Source organism: Bubalus bubalis, chromosome 3 (assembly GCF_019923935.1).
Source record: "Bubalus bubalis isolate 160015118507 breed Murrah chromosome 3, NDDB_SH_1, whole genome shotgun sequence".
NCBI classification, from domain to species: Eukaryota; Metazoa; Chordata; class Mammalia; order Artiodactyla; family Bovidae; genus Bubalus; species Bubalus bubalis.
Genome location: NC_059159.1, coordinates 106552199 through 106575184, shown reverse-complemented (window position 1 = coordinate 106575184; position 22986 = coordinate 106552199). Strand labels below are relative to the sequence as shown.

At 39.6% G+C, this 22986-nt stretch overlaps 1 protein-coding gene across 1 annotated transcript in view; it reads left to right on the top strand.

The window, feature by feature from the left end:
* The window catches only part of DOCK8 (dedicator of cytokinesis 8), a gene marked incomplete in the record, with an annotated part of 208370 nt that overhangs the window by 161070 nt on the left and 24314 nt on the right, over positions 1–22986 (top strand). The window contains 11 exon segments of the mRNA XM_045165057.1: positions 2437–2606; positions 6066–6208; positions 8178–8360; positions 8698–8830; positions 9760–9847; positions 13554–13650; positions 15684–15818; positions 16808–16960; positions 18012–18170; positions 18791–18891; positions 19651–19843. Coding sequence (XP_045020992.1) covers positions 2437–2606; positions 6066–6208; positions 8178–8360; positions 8698–8830; positions 9760–9847; positions 13554–13650; positions 15684–15818; positions 16808–16960; positions 18012–18170; positions 18791–18891; positions 19651–19843 — 1555 coding nt within the window.

Genomic DNA, 22986 nt, shown 5'->3' with positions numbered 1-22986 from the left:
TAATAAATGAATTCAGCAAGATTGCAGGATACAAGATCAATATACAAAAATTAATTGTATTTCTATACTCCTTCCATGAGCAATATAAAAATTTTAAACATATTCCACTTAAAGTAGCATCAAAAGAATAAAATTCTTAGGAATAAATTTAACAGAAGAAGTTTAAGACTTGTTCACTGAAAACTGCAAAACACCTTAGAAAGAAATAGATCTAAATAAATGGAGAGACATGACATATTCATGGATCATAAAATTTAACATTGTTAAGATGGCAATACTCTCCAAGTTGATGTACAAATTCAGTACAATTCCTCTCAACATTCCAGCTGGCCCTTACAGAAATTGACAAGCTGATACTAAAATGCATTTGAAAATTCAAGGGACTCCAATATAACCAAAACAATCTTGAAAAAAAAGAACAAAACTGGAGAACTCATACATCCCACTTCAAAACTTGATACAAAGCAAAATTAATCAAGACTATGTGGTTCTGATCTAAAGATAGATGTATAAATTAATGAAATTAAATTGAGTCTAGAAATGAATCCTTACATTTATAGTCAAATGATTTTTCAATGAGAGTGGTGAAAGAGTAGTGTTTTCAAGAGACGGCACTAGGAAAACGGGATATCCACATTCAAAAGAAAGAAAGTGGACCCCTATCTCACACCATATACAAGAGTTAAAGTATATCAAAGACCTAAATGTAAGTGTTAAAACCATAAAACTCTTAGATGAAATCATAAGGGTAATCTTCAAGAAATTTAATTAGGCAATGGTTTCTTAAACCTAACATCAAAAATAAACCCAGCAAAAGAGAAAAAGAGGTAAGTTAGACTCCATTAAAATTAAAACTTCTGTCCTTTAGAGGGCATCATTAATAAAGGAAAAGGACAGCAAGCAGAATAGGAGAAAATATTTGCAAATCATGATCTAATAAGGGATTTATATCTAAAATATATTTTTTATGTCTTATTACAGCTCAATAATAAAAGAACAAATAACTCAATTTTTTAAAGAGCAAAGGATCAGAACAGACATTTTTCCAATGAAAATATGACCAATAAGCCCATGAAAAAGTTTTCAACATAATTATCCATCAGGGAAATGTTTATCAAAACCAGTTAAATACTCCTCTGTCTTTGTTCCTTTGGGCTGCTCTAACAAAAATATCTTAGATTAGGTTTTCACAGTTCTGGAGACTGAGAATTTCAAAGTCAAGGAGCTGACAGATTTAGTGTCTGGTGAGGACTCACTCCCTAGTTCACAGATGGGCATCTTCTTGCTGTGTTCCCCTGTGGCAGAAAGGGTTAAGTGAGCTCTCTACAGTCTTTTTTATAAAGGCACTAATTCCATTCATGAGGGCTCTGATGTCGTGACCTAAAGCACCCCCTAAAGGCCCACCTCCAAACACTATCACATAAGGGATTAGGTTTCAACATAAGAATTTGAGGGGAGCAGATCATAGTCAGCTCTTAGCACCTGGCTATAATACAGAAGACAGATAATAACAAATTTTGGCAAAGAGAAGATAGACCTGCTGGTGGGAATGTAAAATGATGTAGTTCCTCTAAAGATTAAATACAGAGTTGCCATATGATCCAATAATTCTACCCTGTGGTAGATGTCTAAGAGAAATAAAAAACCTATACCTACATAAAAACTTATACAAATATTCACAGCAGTGTTCATAATTCATCGTAGCCAAAAAGTAGAAACAACCCAAATGTCCATCAGTTGATGAATTACATAAATAAAATGTAGCCAGCTGGTAAAGGATCCGCCTGCAATGCAGGAGTCCCCGGTTCAATTCCTAGGTCAGGAAGATCCACTGGAGAAGGGACAGGCTACCTACTCCAGTATTCTTGGGCTTCCCTGGTGACTCAGATGATAAAAATATGCCTGCAATGCAGGATACCTGGGTTTGATCCCTGAGTTGGGAAGATCCCCTGGAGCCAGGAATGGCTACTCACTCCAGTATTCTGGTCTGGAGAATTCCATGGACTGTATAGTCCATGGGGTCACAAAGAGTTGGACATGATTGAGTGACTTTCACTTTAGCTAAATGAAATGTGATTGGAATATTATTTATTTAGCTAAATGTAAGTGTTAAAACCATAAAACTCTTAGATGAAATCATAAGGGTAATATTATTATTTATAAGATTTATAAACACTTATTATTTATTTAGCTAAATAAAATGTAATGGAATATTATTCAATGATAAAAAGGGGTGAAGTACTGATTCTACAACATGATGAACTTTAAACATTGTGCTAACAGCAGAGCCAGGACTAGACCACAGCAGCTTGTCTCTGGATTCTGTACACCTCGACCCTACTTTGCTTGGTTTTCATATCATCACCTCGTTGTTTAGGAGCATTCTGGTCAACCTTGCTTCACCTTAGCCTTTGGCTTTTTGTGTTGTGCCAACAGGATCAGCAAAGTACAAAAGAAAGCTGTCAGTGCCATCCACAGCCTGCTGAGTTCTCACGACCTGGACCCGCGTTGTGTTAAACCAGAGGTGAAGGTCAAAGTTGCTGCCCTCTACCTGCCTTTGGTTGGTATCATTTTGGATGCTTTGCCACAGCTCTATGACTTTACAGGTAATGATGCCTTCTGTTTCCTTCTTTGGATTGATGGGGGTTCCTGCAGATTTACCACTAAAATGAGGTTTCCGTTGCTGGCTCCAGTGCTGATATGCTAGCGTGAGCCCTTCCCACTACCACTGCTTTCCAAACCTTTTTAAACATAGGCCCTGGTAAGTGTATCTTTTAAGCCACATGTATATGTGTTTTTTTTAATTGTTTGCTCATTCATTCATTCATTGGTCTGTTGCTACGTAAACACTAAAGACCATACACCACAAAGGATGAGAAAATAACAGAATTACTCCTTTTAGTGATCTGTGGTCTGACGTCTTGAAATAAAGTGTTTCTTCTCTTTTATTTTATGAGCACTTAAGGAAAGAAGCAGACTCAAATGAGTCTAAACATTTGTACCGTGCCAAAAAATATATATATCATGTTGTCTGACACTATTAGGAAATGCTGCTATGGCAGAGGAATTTTGCCTTTAGCACTAAAAAGCTCATTAAGGTTGGAATTCAGTATCTCCCACTTGGCCACCAGAGGAAAGCATCAATTGTTAAAAGGCACCTCCTGAGTTTATTTGCATGTTACAGTGTGGATTAGGGAATGTAGACAAACAAAACTATCCTCACTCAAAAAGAACATCTTATCTGAGACCTGAGAAAGACAAATCCCATCTGCTTGTCCTTCCCCTAACACACACACACACACACACACACACAATGCTGACCGCTTCAGGGTGCTTTTTGCTTTTTCCTCAGCGAAGGGAGATTCGTAGAAATTACCGTGCTATTCTTCTAACTGACGCATGGTTAAGTATAGAATCCTTGTAAGGAATCATGCTTGGAACCTTAGAACTATCATGTTTTCCTGCTTCCTCCAAAAGCAAAATGTCCTGAGTGACAATCATTTCTAAACTCCTTGTGGTGACAATCATTTAGCTCATAAAATGAGGGGGAAAATGGGCAAGGAAGTTACGGAAGCTGTCTTAGCGCACCAGATGAGCTGGCTGCACGGTAAGATGCACAGAGCTTCCTGTAGCAGTGCCTGAGTAAAGGGCAAACGGAGAAGATAGTTGTCTTCAGAATTTAAAGGTGCAATTCAGAGCATGGCTTTGCAGATCCCTTGTAGAATTTTGCATGGACATTTCAAGAAAGTTTCATTTGAGGATCTGTTATTTGTTTGTTCCCAAAGCAAGGGAATCATGTTAACACACATTATCCAAAGTTTCATTGTTGATTAAAATTTTCCAAATCAGTCACTTTGGATCATAACTTTTTAGCACTTGTTTGTTTGTTTTTTTTTTGGTTCCCAGTGCATATGAAAGTTATGCTTACTCTGTATTGTGGTCTATTCAGCATACAGTAGCATTATATCTTTTTAACTACAAACCTTATTTTTTTGTGTTTTTTTTTTTTCAAAATTAGTTATTTAATTGAAGGAAAATTGCTTCACAATACTGTGCTGGCCTCTGCCATACAGCAGCATGAATCAGCCATAGGTATACATATGTCCCCTCCCTATTAACCTCCCTCCCACCTCCTGCCCCTTCCCACCCTTCTAGAGCACTTGGTCTTTTAAATCTCAATGATTTCTTTATGTATGCACAGAACTTTATAGTCGTGATGTAGCTAACAAGTGGGAAAACAATGTAAATATTCTATTATTAAAGATAATATAGTATATTTATTAGATATGAAATCTTTTGATTAATAAACTAAGAGTATAATATTTTTAAAAAAATACAACAGAATTCAAATTCCAGCCCATTTATACTGTATGTGACCTTTGGAAATTTCCTCAACCATTTAATGCCTTCCCTTCCTTTCCTCGGCTGTAAAAATGTGATAGCAATGTCTATATCTTAGGGTTTTGATAAAGAGGAAATGAGAGAACTTCTATGAAAGCATCTTGGCAGCAAATATTTCTATCCTTCTCTCCTCTCTTTTTCTTGTAACCATGAGCCTATGCACATTTAGGAAAAATGAGAATGTATCCTCAAAGTAATCCTGATAATGTTATCAGGTCTTGAATAATTGCCGCATGTTCTTCATTTCACTCTGTGCTTAAAAATTCTATTGACTTAAGAACAATAGTGAATTATTATTTTTTTAAAAATTGAGTTCTGTTTTTACAAGTTTGGCAGGTGAAAATCTGTTCACATGGCTATTTTTCTGAAAAATTGAAAGTCAAGAAACTATAATGTTGACAGGTCTATAAAATTATGAGTTTTTAATGGATCAGTCATACATGTTTTAACACATTTTCCTCAGAACTACTTAAACAAATACTTTCTATGTGTAATTTATCATGGTCATAAAAATAAACCTTTTAAATTGTGGGTCCCTATTTTGTTTGCATACATCTATACCTATGTATAAATATAAATATATTACATGAGTATAATAAATTAACATTTATTTCAGACATTCAAAATCTAATAAATTATTGCTGAATTTGTAATAATGGCTTATTACTCTATAAGATAATTATTTAATCTGTAACTTTATATTCCTTTCTATTTGGCCATTATTTGAAATATATAAATGAAGTAAAAATACCATATTATAGAAAAGTATTATGAAAGCTTTGAAATTTTTTGTTTTCACAGTTTGAAAACTTAATTTCTAGCCTAATCTTGTGGGGGACATTTTGTCTCTTTTATTAGACTGCCTGCTTTTCACTATAGATGGTAACAGATAAATAGTGCTAAATATCAGGTTTAAAATTACTATGCTGAAACCCCTCTACTAAGCATATTCCCAGAGAAAACTGTATTTCAAAAAGATACATGCACCCTAATGTTCGTAGCAGCACTATTTACAACAGCCAGACATGGAAGCAACCTAGATGTCCATCAGTAGAGGAATGGATAAAGAAGATGTAGTACATATATAAATGGAATATTACTTGGCCATAAAAAGGAATGAAATTGAGTCATTTGTGGAGATGTGGGTGAGCCTAGAGACTGTCATACAAAGTGAATTAAGTCAGAAAGAGAAAAACAAATATTGTATGTTAACACATATATGTGGAATCTAGAAAAAATGGTATAATTGATCCTGTTTGCAAGGCAGAAATAGAGACACAGACATAGGGAACAGATATATGGGTAGCAAGTGAGAAAAGGAGGGGTGAACTTTTTCCTGTCTCCATAGTTTTGCCTTTCCAGATGGACTTCTTTCACTTAGTAATATGCATTTAAGTTTCCTCCATGATTTTTCATGGCTTAATAGCTCATTTCTTTTTAGCACTGAATAATATTTTATTGTCTGAATGTGCCACAGTTTTTTATCCATTCACCTATTGAAGGACATCTAGGTTACTTCCAAGTTGTAACAATTATGAATAAAGCTGCTGTAAGCATCTGTGTGCAGATTTTTGTGTGGACATCAGTTTTCAACTCCTTTGGGTAAATACTAGGAAGCATGATTGCTGGATCATGTAGTAAGGTCAATAATATTTTGATTGCAGCTGCAGAAGCTCGAGGTGGAAAAAATCGTGCCAATGGCTCAGATGAAGAACAAGAAGGGACCAGTGCAATTAATCAGAATGTGGCATTGGCTATAGCTGGAAATTTTAATTTGAAGACAAGTGGAACAATGTTGTCTTCCCTGGTATGTTGGTCCACATTTCTCCTGTTTATTTTTCGTTTTGAGTCTTTTCCCATCTATTAATGGATGTGTTCCTAAATTCACCTGCCAGAACCCAGGATAGAGCAGGCATTGAGATTTCTGCCTTATTGCTCAATGCTGGAAGAAATTGTGTGAGGCTAGCAGTTGAGAAGGAAAATGACAAAGGGGAGGTAACACAGAGCCAGACAGGATTCTGACAACAGCAAGAGCCTCACAGAACAAATTCAGGCAATTTCAGTAGTGTTAAGTTCAAGGTTTGGAAAACCAAGAAAGATGAACTTGGAAAATCTGAAATATTGCAAAGGAGATCAAACCAAGGATCCCTCAGGTGGGAGGCTTGCACTCTGTGGAATCTACCTCTGTTCCTTGCGGAGCTCTGACAATCCCTTTGCCAAGACAGAGCTGCATTCTCTTGCTTAATTTAAGTTTGCATTTCAGTGTAACATTCATATCTGCAAAGAACTCAACCCAGTTCTTTCCTGGGAAGACAGCCTCTCAACCTATAATTCTGCTTTGCTGAGTGACTGCCTTCTCTTCCCTCTAGCACTCCCCAATTCCCGCGCCCCCCCCCCCACAACACACACCCATAAGAGTTGAAGGCCGGGGGGGGAAAAGAAAAGACATGGAGAGTTGACATTACTCATCCTACAGCTGAACAAATATGATGTACTTTCTGACCTCCTCTACCTTTCTAATATCTGTCTTACCAAAATTGGCTGCTTCAGGTGGTATGTGCCTTTTACATTCTTGTTTGTCTCCAACAGAAACTCAAAAGTCCAAGGTTCACCTCTTAGAAGATATTTCCTATGAAGTTATAATACATTTAAAAATATTACTTCTTGTGGTCATACTCAGAAAAACTAATGTTAAAGTAACTTCGTAAGCCCTATCCTCCGCATTCAAACCTACCATTCCCCTCACGTATGAACTAACACCTCTCTGCAGCTTCACTCCTCCATTCGGTTGGATATTAGCTATGCCACGTGAATCACATGTTGTCCTTTGTGTTGTTTGGATGAGTGACAGAGAGTGTGCTCAGCGCTCTAAAATGAACACTTGTGGCCAAAGCATGAGAGCAAATAGCCTGAGCCCCCACACCCTGTCCCCAGGAAAACATAAATTGTGGTTGAAGCACTGTTCTAAAGGACTCCACTGAATTATGTATTTGATTCATTTGCTGAGCAGTTCATGACCCTTATACTTTGGACTCTGACAAAGAAGCTAAATCTTGAATAGTTAGGGTATTTTGGGAACCAAGCCAGGGTAGTTATCTGCTATAAATCCAACCCTGCAGTTTCCGGTGTGAAGGAGATATACTTGATTTTAGCAGCTTGGAAGCCCTTGTGGATTACTGAGATTGGGTAGGGGGAGGGCATGGTCAAGGTCCAGGGCAGACCACCAGACCACACTGCTCCTGAAACAGACTGCTGCTGCTGCGTCGCTTCATTCTTGTCCGACTCTGTGAGACCCCATAGACGGCAGCCCACCAGCCTCCCCCGTCCCTGGGATTTTCCAGGCAAGAACACTGGAGTGGGTTGCCATTTTCTTCTCCAATGCATGAAAGTGAAAAGTGAAAGTGAAGTCGCTCAGTTGTGTTGGACTCTTAGTGACCCCATAGACTGCAGCCTACCAGGCTCCTCCGTCCATGGGATTTTCCAGGCAAGACTACTGGAGTGGGGTGCCATTGCCTTCTCTGGCTCCTGAACAGAGGGTGTCCACAATTATGTGGCTGAAAGCCTGGTTAGAATACTGCCCCGGACCAGCCCCTTTTCCCAGCAGCCCAGCTCAAAGAATACAGCTTCCACTGCCAGGAGAAGGCAGAGTTCCCCTAAACAGACCCCAGCCCAGGAAGAAGTACAGACACTGTGTATTAAGAAATCAGCATTCCTTTCGTTATGTCTGCTGCTCAACCTCTTCCCTTGCATCCATCTCCCAATCTGCCTCTTTCCAGCCCTACAAGCAGTACAACATGCTGAATGCTGACACGACCCGAAACCTCATGATCTGCTTCCTGTGGATCATGAAAAATGCTGACCAGACCCTCCTTAGGAAGTGGATCGCCGACCTGCCATCCATGCAGCTAAACAGGATTTTAGATCTCCTTTTCATCTGTGTCTCATGTTTTGAATACAAGGTATCTCTCAAGTTCTGTCTTGTCACTGTTCCCCCTCTGTTTGGGCAATGGCAGCATCCTTAATTTTGTCTTATTTCTGTATTAAAGTCTATAACCTATTTGCATATCTGTATCCTATCTAGATATGATAATTCCACCGGGAAAGGATCTCTGTCTTCTTCAGAGAGAATGTCATTCCCATTGACAGAATTTCAGCCAGAAGATCCCCCAGAACAGGGTGTCTTTGTAGCATATGTCCAAACTGGCTGATGTCACCATGGGTGTTCTGTCTTTAGGATTCTCCCCGTGAACAGAGAGCTCCCCAAACTTAATGTCCTCCTGCCTCTGTCCTGTCCAGGGAAAACAGAGTTCTGACAAAGTCAGTACCCAAGTTCTGCAGAAGTCAAGGGATGTCAAGGCCAGGCTGGAAGAGGCTTTGCTCCGTGGGGAAGGGGCCCGAGGGGAGATGATGCGGCGCTGCCGGACTCCAGGTGTGTTGGGTCAGCCCTTCCCTGCTCTCTGTCAGCAGAGTTTGGTACCCTTTGTGGGAAGGAGCGTCCTCCCCACATGATGAGTAGACACCATCACTTTCTTAACACGTGTGGTAATAGAGACAAGCAGATTCTGGGATTCGGCGCACGATGTATGTGATGTTGGCCACATTCCTCTAAGGGAAAGCTCCTTTCCTGAGATCACAGGAGCCCTGAAAATGTCCTCAGATGGCATCTTCTGTTTAAAACTTACTGGTGGTAGAAGATCCCATCCAAGAATATGAGTCGTGGGATGATGAATGGTGTCTCCCTCATTTCTCCCTGGGATATTTGAAGAGTCTATGTAGATAGTCCTACTGATAGTTCTGGTTCCAAGATCATTTCCCCAAGTCATGCAGGGTTTACTAGAATAGGTCCAGTCCCCTCCTGCAGTGGTCTTAGAGGGTCCTACCCCACAGTCTGAGAGTGATCTCCAAAAGGCTGAGTTCTTCTCTTTAGAGCATATTAGCCTTATCCATTGTGCTCAAGGAAAACAAAGTGATGGTTCCTGCTCTTCAGTGGGACACGGTGGCAGGGAACTTGGAAGGAGCTGAGCTTCTCAGGGGTGGTTGAGCACCCTTTTTCAACACCAGCACTCTTCATAAATAAATAATATGGGGAGAAACCGTGATTTCACTGAAACCCTGTGTCCATGGGAGATGTGCTTGCCAACACTCCAGAAAGGCTTCTGAGGTCTAGCCTGTCAATCAAAGAGCAGACTAACCCATCCCAGACTTGGTTATGAGTTTGGCCTCCCACCAGCCCCGGCATGGATTCTAATTATCTGGAGAAACAGCACTGAGTCCCCTCAGTTGAGCTTGTTACAGAACTTCTGGCTATCTTGCTACTACTGCTAATCAAATTCCTGTTGTGCATTTCTTAATTCCTAGGGAATGACCGATTTCCAGGCCTAAATGAAAATTTGAGATGGAGGAAAGAGCAGACACATTGGCGGCAAGCTAATGAGAAGCTAGATAAGTAAGTCACTCAGCAACTTTGTGCCACTTTTACCTAAAGTTCAAAATGATTTTTCCCAGGCTACTTGTGTTACTGAAACAACTACATCCTTCCAAGGGTAAGAAAGTGAAACATCATTATCTGTATACATTTAGTTCATCCAGGGTTCCAGGATAATCAATGCTATAAAGAGTTATGATTTCCAGCTCTTAAACATTTATCACATTAATAAGCATTTAAAGAAAACTAGTGTTTAGCAATCTCAGCTAGCTTAACAAAAACTGCTGATGAGTCAGGACAGGGTACCCAGGACCACATCATTTCAATCCATATTTCCACTCCAGAAATGTGTACAAAGATGTATATTCAGGGATATTTATGTCAGCATTACATAAAATTTTTTTTTAATTGTTGTTTAGTCACTAAGTCTTGTTCAACTCTTTGCAACCGCATGGACTGTAGCCTGCCAGGTTCCTCTGTCCATGGGATTTCCCAGGCAAGAATACTGCAGGGGGTTGCTATTTCCTTCTCCAGGGGATCTTCCTGAGCCAGGGATCAAACCTGAGTCTCTTGTGTCTCCCAAGTCTCAGTGTGCCTGCATTGGCAGGCAGATTCTTCATTGCTAAGCCACCAGGGAAGACCCACACAAAATTGAAACATTCTAAATGCTAGTAGGGAAATAGATAATGAAATATTAGGTTGGCATTTAAATGTTTCCAAATCATTTTAATGATATGGGAAATGCTTTTGATTCAATGTTAAGTGAACAAAGCAGAGTAGACATTTGTTTTATGAGTATAATTTTAAATCTCTACACATAGTAGATATATTTTTTAAAGACTGGAAGGAAATTTACCAAAACATTAACCATGATTTTCTTTGTGTTGAGAATGTTTGTGAAGGATGTTTTCCTTTTTACTTTTCTGTATTTCCTACAATGAATGTGTATTATGATATATTATTATCAGAAAATAATGCTAAAGTAAAAGAAGAAAAACCTGCTTGGATTGCAATATATGCTATATCCATATTGCAATATACACAACAATTTGGACCTATGAGGGCTAAAACTAAATTGTTTGAATAGATAGCACATATTAGTATCTGCTGTTCCTCTTAGCAAGAGGTAGCTTAATGAATCCTGGTGTTCACTGCCAAAACATTATATGGCTTAAGACAGCCCCTCCCCACATGCATACACTTGACAAGGCATACTCAGGGTATCCCCATGGTATATAAAACATCCGTTATAAGGAGGGGTGGGGGATGAGGTGGGCTTGAGTAGCAGTGTTTTTTTATAAATAAATATGTTGCTATCTTTGTTGTTATCACAAGAATGGATCATTCTGGTTCATTTATGGGACTTTTGGAAGTCAAGTTTATTTTAAAACATTAAGGAGATAAATATTTTAATTATATGTGTTACTTGTATAGCCCAGTTGTTGCTCTTAGGAATAATATCCATTTGCTTTGGGTATTTTGTGCTTGTTCTAAGTTCCCTGAACTGATTTATAAACTATTGATTCTGAGAGTCTGTAAGTTTTCATTTAGGCATTGAATACCACCACCACACACACAAATTAAAGAACTATTGCATGTAGTTAATTAACACAGAACTGCTTAGGCAGTTAGGCCATCTACTCCATGAGATTAAAAGAAGAGCTGAACAGAAAGCATGATTGCCTGGGCTGTGTAAGTGGATGTTTGGGGAAATCTTCCCCTTTTGTCACAGAAACAACACAGTACTGAGGCTTTCCACACAGGTCACACCAAACCCCTCCAGGTCAAGTCAGCCCTGAGCTGCATTTTGGGCTGCTTGTTACCAGAGGTAATGATTCACTTCTGATCATCTTCATGGGTGATTTTTTAAAAGAAACCGTAGTAAATTGTAACCATGCAAGTTAGCTGTTTTGGAAAACTTTTGTAATTATAGCAGCGGTGTCTTTCACCTTCTTTTAGATCACTATTCAATGATTTTGGCTCTGTTTCTTTTAGAGCAGTCATTTTCAACCCAGCTGTACATTAAAATTGCCTGGGGAGCTTTAATAGCCCCCAGTGCTCAGATGTACCTCAGGCCAGTTAATTCAGGATCTCCAGCAATGTTACTCAGAAAACAGTATGTGGTGAAAGCCCCATTTGATTCTTGTGAAGTCAGATTTGAGAACCATTGTTTTCAAGAAATAGCTGATAGGCTTTTTAAATCCATAGTAGTGGTGATGATAGTTGTACAATATGAGTATACTTGGGGCCACTTAACTGTACACTTAAAAATGGTTAAGGTGGTAGATTTTATGTTGTGTGTATTTTGCCACAATTGAAAAATTGGGGGAAAAAAAAAACCCAGATTAGGTCACGCTAGATCTGCACTGTCTAGTACAGTAGCCGTGGTAGTACAGTAGGTGAAAATATACATATCAGATTTTGAACTTAGCACAGATAAAAGAATGTAAAATATCTCGTTAATAAATTTTATTGTGATTACACATCAGCAATATTTTTGATATATTGGGTTAAATAAAAATATTAACATTAATTTCACCTGTGTGGCTACTACAAAATATAAAACGACACAAGTAACCCCCCATTATGTTTCTGTTAAATAGCTTTGCTCTAAATCTAAACCTACCAGTGAATTAATAAAAAGAAGCTTTTCTGTTTCACTTATTTTACATAAATATTGTCATTTGGAGAATGAGGAAAAAATATAGAGCAGCTTGGGACCACAGAGCCTATTCTAGGCATGAAAACATTTAAAACATAGAAAGTGTTAATTCTGAGTCCTCGATGGAACATAAGCAACAGCAACGCCCCCATCATTGGGTGAAGGGACTCGAGCACAGCCAAGGGATGATCTTGGACCAAGACTTTTGAGCTTCTATCAGGATGCCTCAGCCCCTATGGCAACACTTTAGCACTGGGACATCTTGAGAAAGTCAGTTCTTCACACTTCCCTTTCCTGGCCACTAAATTTGAAGATATGAAATCTCTCTTTCTAGCTTCACTTGAAATTTATGAGAATGGATGAATTAATACATAAAATGCTCTGATTCCGTAAAAAAAGAACCTAATAGAAAAGCAGCACTAGGTAATTTCCCATTCCCTAGTGGGTAATAACCACTGACATCCAGCAGGAAGTTAGATGGTGTGCCCGACAGGAATGCAGCCTTGCTTCCCATTGGAAAAGGATAATGCAAAAGGCCCTTACTTGACTGTGCAACCCCAAAGCAGTCTTTGGAAAGTCAAGACACTGATTCTTCCCTGACCACTTCTGAAACATCATCCTTTCCTAATCCAGCAGCATTGTGATTAGCCAAATTCACATCAAACCCAGTCTCGCTTCCTCTAGCTTGTTGCAGGGGCTTCTTGGCTCAGGTTGGGAGATGATTCTCACAGGTGAAATGCAAGAATGACCCTCAAGCTTTAAGCAACAATCTGATTGGCTGGCCTAATTGCTAGTAATAACCAATAATTGCTTTTCTACCCATTTGTTATTTTTATGATTGTCATCATTCTTCATAATAGTGGGGATGAGAATGGCCTGGAGCCTCTACCTAGAAAATCTTTTAACCAGGCTCCAATTACACAAGTTGCCAGTGACCAGCTGCTTTGTTTTCACTCCTAGATTGACTCTTCAGAAGATTTCTTTACACTTGGCATGTGGATTACCATCATCAGGAGATGACCAGATTTGATGTGCACTTTAATTTGACCTCTTTTTGTTTCTTAGAACAAAGGCAGAGTTAGATCAAGAAGCCTTGATCAGTGGCAATCTGGCTACAGAAGCAAATTTAATCATCCTTGATATGCAGGAAAACATTATCCAGGTGAGGACAACAAACACCTGATCTGTTCAACATGAATATGTCCACTGGAATTTAATAAGAATCCTGTATAGAAAATTGTGAAAAATAGGCATGATAGAAAATGCTTTTTGTTTAATGAAGTCAGGAAGTTTACTATTACAATGAAAGTGAGTCACTCAGTTGCGTCCGACTCTTTGTGACCCCGTGGACTGTGCAGTCCTTGGAATTCTCCAGGCCAGAATGCTGGAGTGGATAGCCTTTTCCTTCTCCAGGGAATCTTCCTGACCCAGGGATCAAACCCAGGTCTCCCGCATTGTAGGTGGATTCTTTACCAGCGGAGCCACAAGGGAAGCCAGATAAAGGAAGTGACAGTGCAAGACTATTTACAGTAGTGAAAACTACTTACAATAGCATCCACCTTAGAAATTCCAGAAATACTCAAACAGAACATTCTTCTGGATTCATTGACTTGATGTTCACTTGGAAAGACTTAGGTGCTTGACAGACTGACCCTCATAGTTAAATCTACTTGAGCGTATGCAAAGATTATAATGTGAGTGGTGGGCTTATAATTCAATACCTATAATAGTTGTGGTAGGTAGGTTTTCGTGTTTGTTTCATTTTTTGCTAGGTCAACTGCCTTTGAATTATGGTTGATGTCTGTATGGGAGCTAAGATTATGACTGGACGAAGTAAAAAGAGTGCAAAGTGTGATTAATGATGTCTGTTTTGGACACAAATTAATGAAGAAAAATAATCTGTACCACGAATTTGCCAACCCTGCTGTAGAAAAGTATTATATCACTGTGAACTTTACAGTAATATAGTTCACCATACTAATTTCATCTTCTAAGTGAATGTTTCCAGAAATTCTCAAGACATCTAGGTGATAACATTTTTAGTTTAACCTCAAAAATGAGTCCGTACATGTTTCCAATGAAAAATCATTTATTAGACTGGATCCAGTATTGTTTCTAGGGCCAGAAAAGGAAATATCATCAAAACACAGTTGAACCTTAGTAATCCAACTTTTGTCTCTTAAAATGTAATTATTGTATAAAAATAAAGACAAAAAGTATATGGTATCTTTGATAGATCAGATCAGTCGCTCAGTCGTGTCTGACTCTTTGCGACCCCATTAATCGCAGCACGCCAGGCCTCTCTGTCCATCACCAACTCCCGGAGTTCACTCAGACTCACGTCCATCAAGTCAGTGATGCCATCCAGCCATCTCATCCTCTGTCATCCCCTTCTCCTCCTGCCCCCAATCCCTCCCAGCATCAGAGTCTTTTCCAATGAGTCAACTCTTCGCATGAGGTGGCCAAAGTACTGGAGTTTCAGCTTTAGCATCATTCCTTCCAAAGAACACCCAGGACTGATCTCTTTTAGAATGGACTGGTTGGATCTCCTTGCAGTCCAAGGGACTCTCGAGAGTCTTCTCCAACACCACAGTTCAAAAGCATCAGTTCTTCGGCGCACAGCCTTCTTCGCAGTCCAACTCGCACATCCATACATGACCAAAGGAAAATTATATCTTTATACAATACTGCTTTGAGTGCTGTCTTCTTAACATCTGTGCTCAAAATGTACTTGCAGTTTTCAAAGGCAGTTGAAAATTGTTATTGACATTGGTGGTATTAGTCCTGCTGCAGGTGATAAATAAGCTTCTATTTAGGAACGTCCACTGCCACAGGCAGCCCCTGGGAGGCCCACGAGGAAAGCTGTGCCTTGTATACAAGGAAAAAGACCTTTCCAAAAGCTTACCCGGGATGAGGGGAAGGTGTGCTTTATAGCTTGAGTTAGCAGCCTGGAATAAGGTGTAAATCCCAAATCAGTTGGGAGTTTTGGAATAAAGTCATGTGGAAATAGGGCTTCAGCACTCCTGGTGATGGCCTATATGCAGGGTACTTTCTCAAACCCTTAAGATCATAGACCAAGAGATGAAATGTCAGCGTCACTGTGCTAATTGCCAAAAGTACCTACTTTTGTCTTCCCCCTCTCAGTTCACGGGCATAGCACAGGGATTCATCGATGCTGTTCTTCTCTTCCCACAGGCGAGCTCGGCTCTGGACTGTAAAGACAGCCTTCTGGGAGGCGTGCTAAGGGTCCTTGTGAATTCTCTGAGCTGTGATCAGAGCACCACATACCTAACTCACTGCTTTGCAACACTCCGTGCTCTCATTGCCAAGGTAAACACGGGATGCTTATTCTCTTACTTTTTATTAAGAGTTAAGATTCTCATCAGTCTAGCTTCACATTCTTGCTTCAGGTGCATGAAAACCCGCAGACCACCATTGTGTTAAGTGACACTGAGGTAAAAGTCTTAAGTCTCGTTAGGAAGGAAGCAGATACACTGATTCTGTGAGACTCACCAGTGCCTCTCACATAAGAAATGTGGGCCCACTCACTGAAGACATGAGAGTGGAAATCAATTGAGCAGATTTGTTTTTCACCTTTTTTTCATTAATGTTTTACGTGAATGAGATTCGGTTCCTCTGCATGACTCCCATTAGTGAGTCTTACAAAATGTCACATCATAAAATGCCAGAAAGTTTAAAAATAAATTTCTCATAGCCTGAAGAATATAGATTTTCCTAAAGTAAAATGGTGTATTGCAGATTTCTGTGCTCCACACCCCCCGCCCCCAATCCCTTTATTGAAAATCTTGGTTGTTGACCTCTACCTGGTATCTTTTACATTTAGAAAGTGGACTCCTGGGGCTTCCCTGGTGGTCCAGTGGTTAAGACTCTGCATTTTCAGTATTTCGATCCCTGGTTGGGAAACTTAAGATCCCACAAGCAATGAGGCACAGCCGAAATAAAGTGGACTCTCTCTGCTCTCACCTGTCGGGATCATTTGCTCTTAGTCACCAATAATTTCCAGGGAAACATGGAATAATTCCTTCAGAGCTGTGACTTCACCAGGGAATGCAGCCTGGCTAACCATGCAGATAATTATATAGCCTTGCTCTTTGTAAGCAGTTCCTAATGAGATCAAGTCAACTCCATTGCTTTAGTTCATCTTCTGACTCAAGTAACTCATTATCTTTATGAAGCAGTGCATTAACTCTCCTGGGCTTTGCTTGTCCAAGCAGACATTTACATATCTCAACAGGCATCTGGCCCAGAAAGGGTATGAATGTGCCAAGTGGTGTCTAATGCCGCTGCGTCTCTCCTAGTTTGGCGACCTGCTGTTTGAGGAGGAAGTGGAGCAGTGTGCAGACCTGTGTCAGCGAGTGCTGCATCACTGCAGCAGCAGCGTGGACATCACCCGCAGCCAAGCCTGCGCCACTCTCTACCTCCTCATGAGGTTCAGCTTTGGAGCCACCAGCGTGAGTGCTCAAGGGGACCTGGGACCAAGAGTCAGTGCAAAGCGCTGGTAGAGGAAAAGTGTGCACTGTTGCAGCTGACTTCTGCCCTGTGTGAAGGGAACAACTGGACATGTAGATGGATAGCAGCTTCTTTCTGAATTTCCATCTGGAAGTAAATTATTAAGACTGATGAAAGCAGTGTTTTCCATCAGTGTGTTTCCATAAGAAATGAATGGCTATGTGTAGATTCAAGGTTGTCATCTGTGGGTGAAAAATACAACAGAATTAGGACTTTGGAAGAGCTTCTGTTGTTTCCACATTCTGATTGACTGGTGCCAGAATGACCCGTGGAAGAGAATTTGAAATGATTACTCTCATCTATGCCTAAGTGTTCACTGAAGCTTAGTAGCCCTTGGAATTCAGCCTTATTACAGCACAGTCCTAGTTGATCTAGATTTTGGTGTGCTGTTTTGCAGTTTACATTTGTGGTCATGTTAATGAGCATGTTCAACTATATTCAAAGATAATTTGGTCCATGGAAGAAAGGCAGGGTCCTCAGAATGTATTAGGTATAGCTATTGAAAAGACTTTAGGACATTTATCAGAGCCCCTTGGAATCACCATATTTTTCCATGGGCCTAGAAGGAAAGGAGAAACAGAACGTCACTGCCTACCCAGAGTCCAGAAATCTCAGAAATCTTGCCCATGTAGATTCTGCTCCTCTTTGAAGTTTAAATAAAGTTCCAAGAAGAGGAATCTTGGCACGAAAGGAGACATTCTGTAACCCAGCTGTGTAGGAACCTTTCAGCATTACTACACAGAGCTGGCCCAGTGCTCAATGAAAATTTAAAGGGAGCTGACAGATTTATGTCAGAGCAATACCCATTTAAACCATTTAAACAACAATATGAATCATGAGCAAAGTATGGCTCACATTTCATTGGGAAAAAAGGAAATGATTGAGCTTGGGTAAAGGAAACACTAGACAGTTATTGTTGTCTGGCTCTACCTCCTCCAGTTATCTCCTAGCTGACTGTGTCTTGTTTGTTCCACCATTTTTTCCCTGACTCAGAACTTTGCAAGAGTAAAGATGCAAGTAACCATGTCTCTGGCATCTTTGGTGGGAAAAGCACAAGACTTTAATGAGGAATACCTGAGAAGATCCTTGAGGACAATTTTGGCCTACGCAGAAGAGGACACAGCCATGCAGACCACTCCTTTTCCCATGCAGGTAGACCAAAGAGCATGCTTTGTCTCATACGTGGGTCTGGGATCAGCCAGTTTTAAACCTCTGTGTGTGTGTACATACATACATATACATATATATATATATATACACACACAAACATACATATATATGTGTGTGTATAAGATATATAACATATTTTATATATTATATAACTTTTATGAAATATAATTATGTCATATGATACAGATAATTATGCAAAATATTGTCATATGCATTATATGGAACCTAAGCTGAGGTCCTAAGCTGCCCCCTCGTTGTTATAAAAAGCCCTGATGTCCAGAGTACAGTTGAAGGCTTACATGTTACAAAGAACTGAAACTAATTTCACCAAAAAAGTACTGGAGAGGGAAGATAGTATAAGGATTCAGGACTAATACATGGATGTCAAAGGCCAACTCACGTATAGGCCGTGGCAGTGCCTGGACCTGCAAAGATGAAGGTCAAAGAGGATCCAGTCTAGACTTCCCTCCACCTGTGATCTCTCCTATCTTAGCAAAGCCTGCTCATGACTGCCCCTTGGACTCTCAGTGCAGTCCTAACTTTTTGTTACCATGGACTACAATGCTAAGGTTGTTTGGGGTATACACTTTTTTTTCTTCCAGGTGGAAGAACTTCTCTGCAATCTGAATAGCATCTTATATGACACAGTGAAAATGAGGGAATTTCAGGAAGATCCTGAGATGCTTATGGATCTCATGTACAGGTGAACTTTTCTGATAAAATCAAAAGTGTGTTACTTAAATATCAAGGGTTTGCCACTATGGAGTTTTTATGAATATAATTATCATAGGAAATGTTGCTACACTAATTTGGCTGACATCCAGAACTATACTTAGAAATTGGTAGAAAATCATCATTTGGAGGGTGTTGATTCATGTACATGTTTTCAGAAACAGTTCCCTGATTTAAAGGGAGGTATATATTTTTAACATTATTTTCTACTTACCATAGAATGAGAGAAAAGAACTATCAAATGTTACGTGAATTATATGTGAAATTTTTTCCACTTACATTCAGACATGCATGTAAGTTTCATTTAGAAATCATATTTTACTCTGTAGTTTAAATTTTTGCTTTGTAATCCTTGTTTTAGGAGAAACTACTTACAAAGACAAAATTGTTCTGACAGGATGTCATAAGAAGGGTAGTACTTTTTGTCTTCTGTTATTATTTTGAGATAAAGGAAAGTAAAGGAAGAAAAGTTACTAGTGCTCCATTCAAATAGACATCATTTTATCAGGTCTTTTCTTCCCCCATAAATCTTTAACTAAATGATAGCATTCTTAGGGTCCTACACACCCTAGACATGAAATTAAAACAGTTGGACTTATACATGTTTGCCTTTTCTCTTATTTTCTGAATGTGCAGGCAAAACTCTCAAGGGAAAAAAAAGTGTCCATACCCAATAGAAAAACAGTATCACTAACCAGTTGTCTTTGAAACTTTCGAAACCCATCTTCAGAATTGCCAAGAGTTACCAGGCCTCTCCTGATCTGCGGCTGACCTGGCTCCAGAACATGGCAGAGAAACACACCAAGAGGAAGTGCTACACGGAGGCCGCCATGTGCCTGGTCCATGCGGCTGCTTTGGTGGCCGAATATCTGAGCATGCTGGAGGACCACAGCTACCTGCCCGTGGGCAGCGTCAGCTTTCAGGTGGGGGCAGGTTCACCTTTTCCTTTGGTGCAATGGCTCTCATCTGGGGCATTTGCCAACCTCTGAAAATATTTTTGGTTGTTACAACTGAGGGCGGGAGGGTGGGTTCTAGTGGCATTTAATAGGCATAAGCCCGGAATGCTGCTAAACACCCTACAATACATAGGACAGCTCCCACCACAAAAAAATTATCTGGCCCCCAAATATCAATATTGCCAAGGTTGAGAAGACCTGCTTTAGTGTATTATATTTGCCTCTTCTAATAGCTTTACCGTCTTGGGCTTTTTTTTTAATTATTATTTACAGTAAATATAGATTTGATAGGCATTTTGACATTCCTAAATACTTTCACATCCATGATTTCATTTGACCTTCTCCGTAAACCAGTGAAACAGACAAATAGAGCAGATATTATTACTCCCGCTGCACAGATAAATTGAGAGAGCAACTTTTCTAAGGTCATTTAAACTCTTGCTCAAAGACTTGTAACTGGCACAGTATACTGACAAATGTGAAAGTATTTTTTCCAAATATTGGAGAAATTATTCCCATCCAGGCCCATTCCTTTGATTACACTCCCCAACTGTTTAACATCTTCCTCTCTAATCTAAAATTGAGAAAGACCCAAACTGACCTGGGAAGGAAAAAAGGGCTGAATCAATACTGTCTTAGGATAAGCTGAATATTACCCATAGTTAGCAATGGGAAATTGTCTGCTAGGTCTGAAAGTTGGCTCAGGTTGCAATGCTCAGTGGTCACTTGGACTGTTTTTAGTGAGTACTTTAAACAGTCTTTAGAGGAAACAAAAATTTTATGGGTACTTTTAGAGGCCTAATCCGTAGAAATGACCATCCCTGAAACCTGTAACAATATAGTACAGAAAGAGAGCCCTTTTCAAGGCAGACTCACTGAGTTGTTTACAAGTGTTTGGATTATTCCTGTTTGAATTTATGGGACTGATTTTATAAAAGGCTTTATTCTCATTGTTGCTCTTCAACTCAGTTTTGTGATGCTGTGTGAACCAGAAAGAGGAGATAATTCAAAGTAGCTTTCCCAGGCTTAGAAAGTAAGACACAAAAACTGCTGTTGGCAGAGCCAGGAGTTTCTGATTTCCTGAATACTGTTCACCAGGCCATCTGGGTATTGCCTCATATTATTAATTCCTCCTTTCTTATGGTCTTCAATACCAATACTATTTGTCATTTCATTCTCAGCAAATAAATTTTATTCCCAATTCAGAAATGTTCATTATAAAAAGCCAAAAATTTAATTCTTACCCCAAAAGCATAAAAATATCACACCTGATTTTGAATCATACAATAATGAAGAAAGGTATAAAAACCAATTTTAGATATATATTTTTTTTTGCCAAATTAATTTTGACCATTTGATATTAGCAAGGAAAAATATAAGTACTACTCTTGCAGTTCCCAGAAATCTTTGGGCTTACCACGTAATGTGGAAGTATATCATCCTTTTGTCTTGTTTCATTAACTAAACTATTACTTATAAACTTTAATGCCTTTTTCCCACTTACTGTATTTTATTTTATATTTGTCACTTAAATATTAATGGCATTTAATTATTGTTTCATGTTTAGTAAGCCTTGCAATTCTTATTTCACCTAGAATTCTATTGCTTATAGAAAGTCATACCAAGGTGAGTAGAATAGTTATTCTAGAAACAACAGAAAAACTCCCATGTTGTCTCTATGTGGGGGCATATAGCTCTACTTTTTCATAGATCTTTATTCACTCATTCATTCTTTTAGGTGATATTTATTGAGCATTTATTTTGTCCTCACGAACTTTACATTCCAGCCAGAGAGTGAGATCATATAGCTAATTCTTCCATTTTTTATTCAATTACAATTATGATAACTGCTGTAATAAAGAGGTACAAGAAACTGTGAGTATTTATCATGTGACCCAGCTTGGGGGCCATGGAATGTTCAGAAAGACAAGGAAGGGGAAGGGGAAGGAATTGTGAAGAATGAGGTCTTCAACACACACAACATGGTGAGAAGAGAAGCCAAATTATGCTGATGCTTATGAACCAAGTCTCCTTTCTCTTGAATGAGACATAGCAAATCTTTTAGGAAATGTGTGCTTGCACATGGCAGAAAACCTAACCCAGACTGACCTAAGGTAGAAATGGAATTTATCAGCTTAAATAAGATGAGATGAGTCCGGAGTAGCACCTGCCAAACTGGACCTAGGGGCCCAAACAATGTCATCAGACCTCAGTGTCATCCTCACTTCCAGTCTGTGCTTTCTGTTACATCAGCTCAGCTTCTTTCTTCACGGGCTTCCCACACTCATTGACAAATATTTGTTTACATCTCCCTAGGTTCAAGTCCAGGAGAATAGAGAAATGCCTTTATTTCCAGAAGTTGCAGAGACAGTCTCAGTGCATCTGTTGGTTCTGACCAGGTCATGTGCTTATCTCTGAACCAATCATAGTGGCCGGAGATATGGAATGCTATGATCGGCTGGACCAGAGTTGAGGTCCACACCTGGAGTTATGGATGGTTTCCCTGGAGGCTTTACTTTATAGAAGGATGAAGGAATTTTGGGCAGCATTAACAACAGATGTCCAGTGTTGATTTCTTAAATGCTGTGTGCTTTAGTTTTCAACTGTGTTCTGCTCCAGTAAAATTGAAATTTTGGAAAGGAATTATAAACTGGAGATAAATAAATCTATGCAAGGAAAATAACCCTGAGGCCACTGAATTCCAAGGAGCTGAGATCGTTGAATCTGTGCCCCAGAGTGCAGTATTTATTCCACAAATGTAGATATGTCTACATTCTTAGATACTGATGTTACTTTTACCTCCCTTATTCTGAAGCCAGAAAAATCTGCCCAGAATCTTTTTCCTCAGACTGTGGCTAATAAGACTGCTGCTGCTGCTAAGTCGCTTCAGTCGTGTCTGACTCTGTGTGACCCCATAGACGGCAGCCCACCAGGCTCCCCCATCCCTGGGATTCTCCAGACAAGAACACTGGAGTGGGTTGCCATTGCCTTCTCCAATGCATGAAAGTGAAAAGTGAAAGTGAAGTCGCTCAGTCGTATCCGACTCTTCGCGACCCCATGGACTGCAGCCTACCAAGCTCCTCCGTCCATGGGATTTTCCAGGCAAGAGT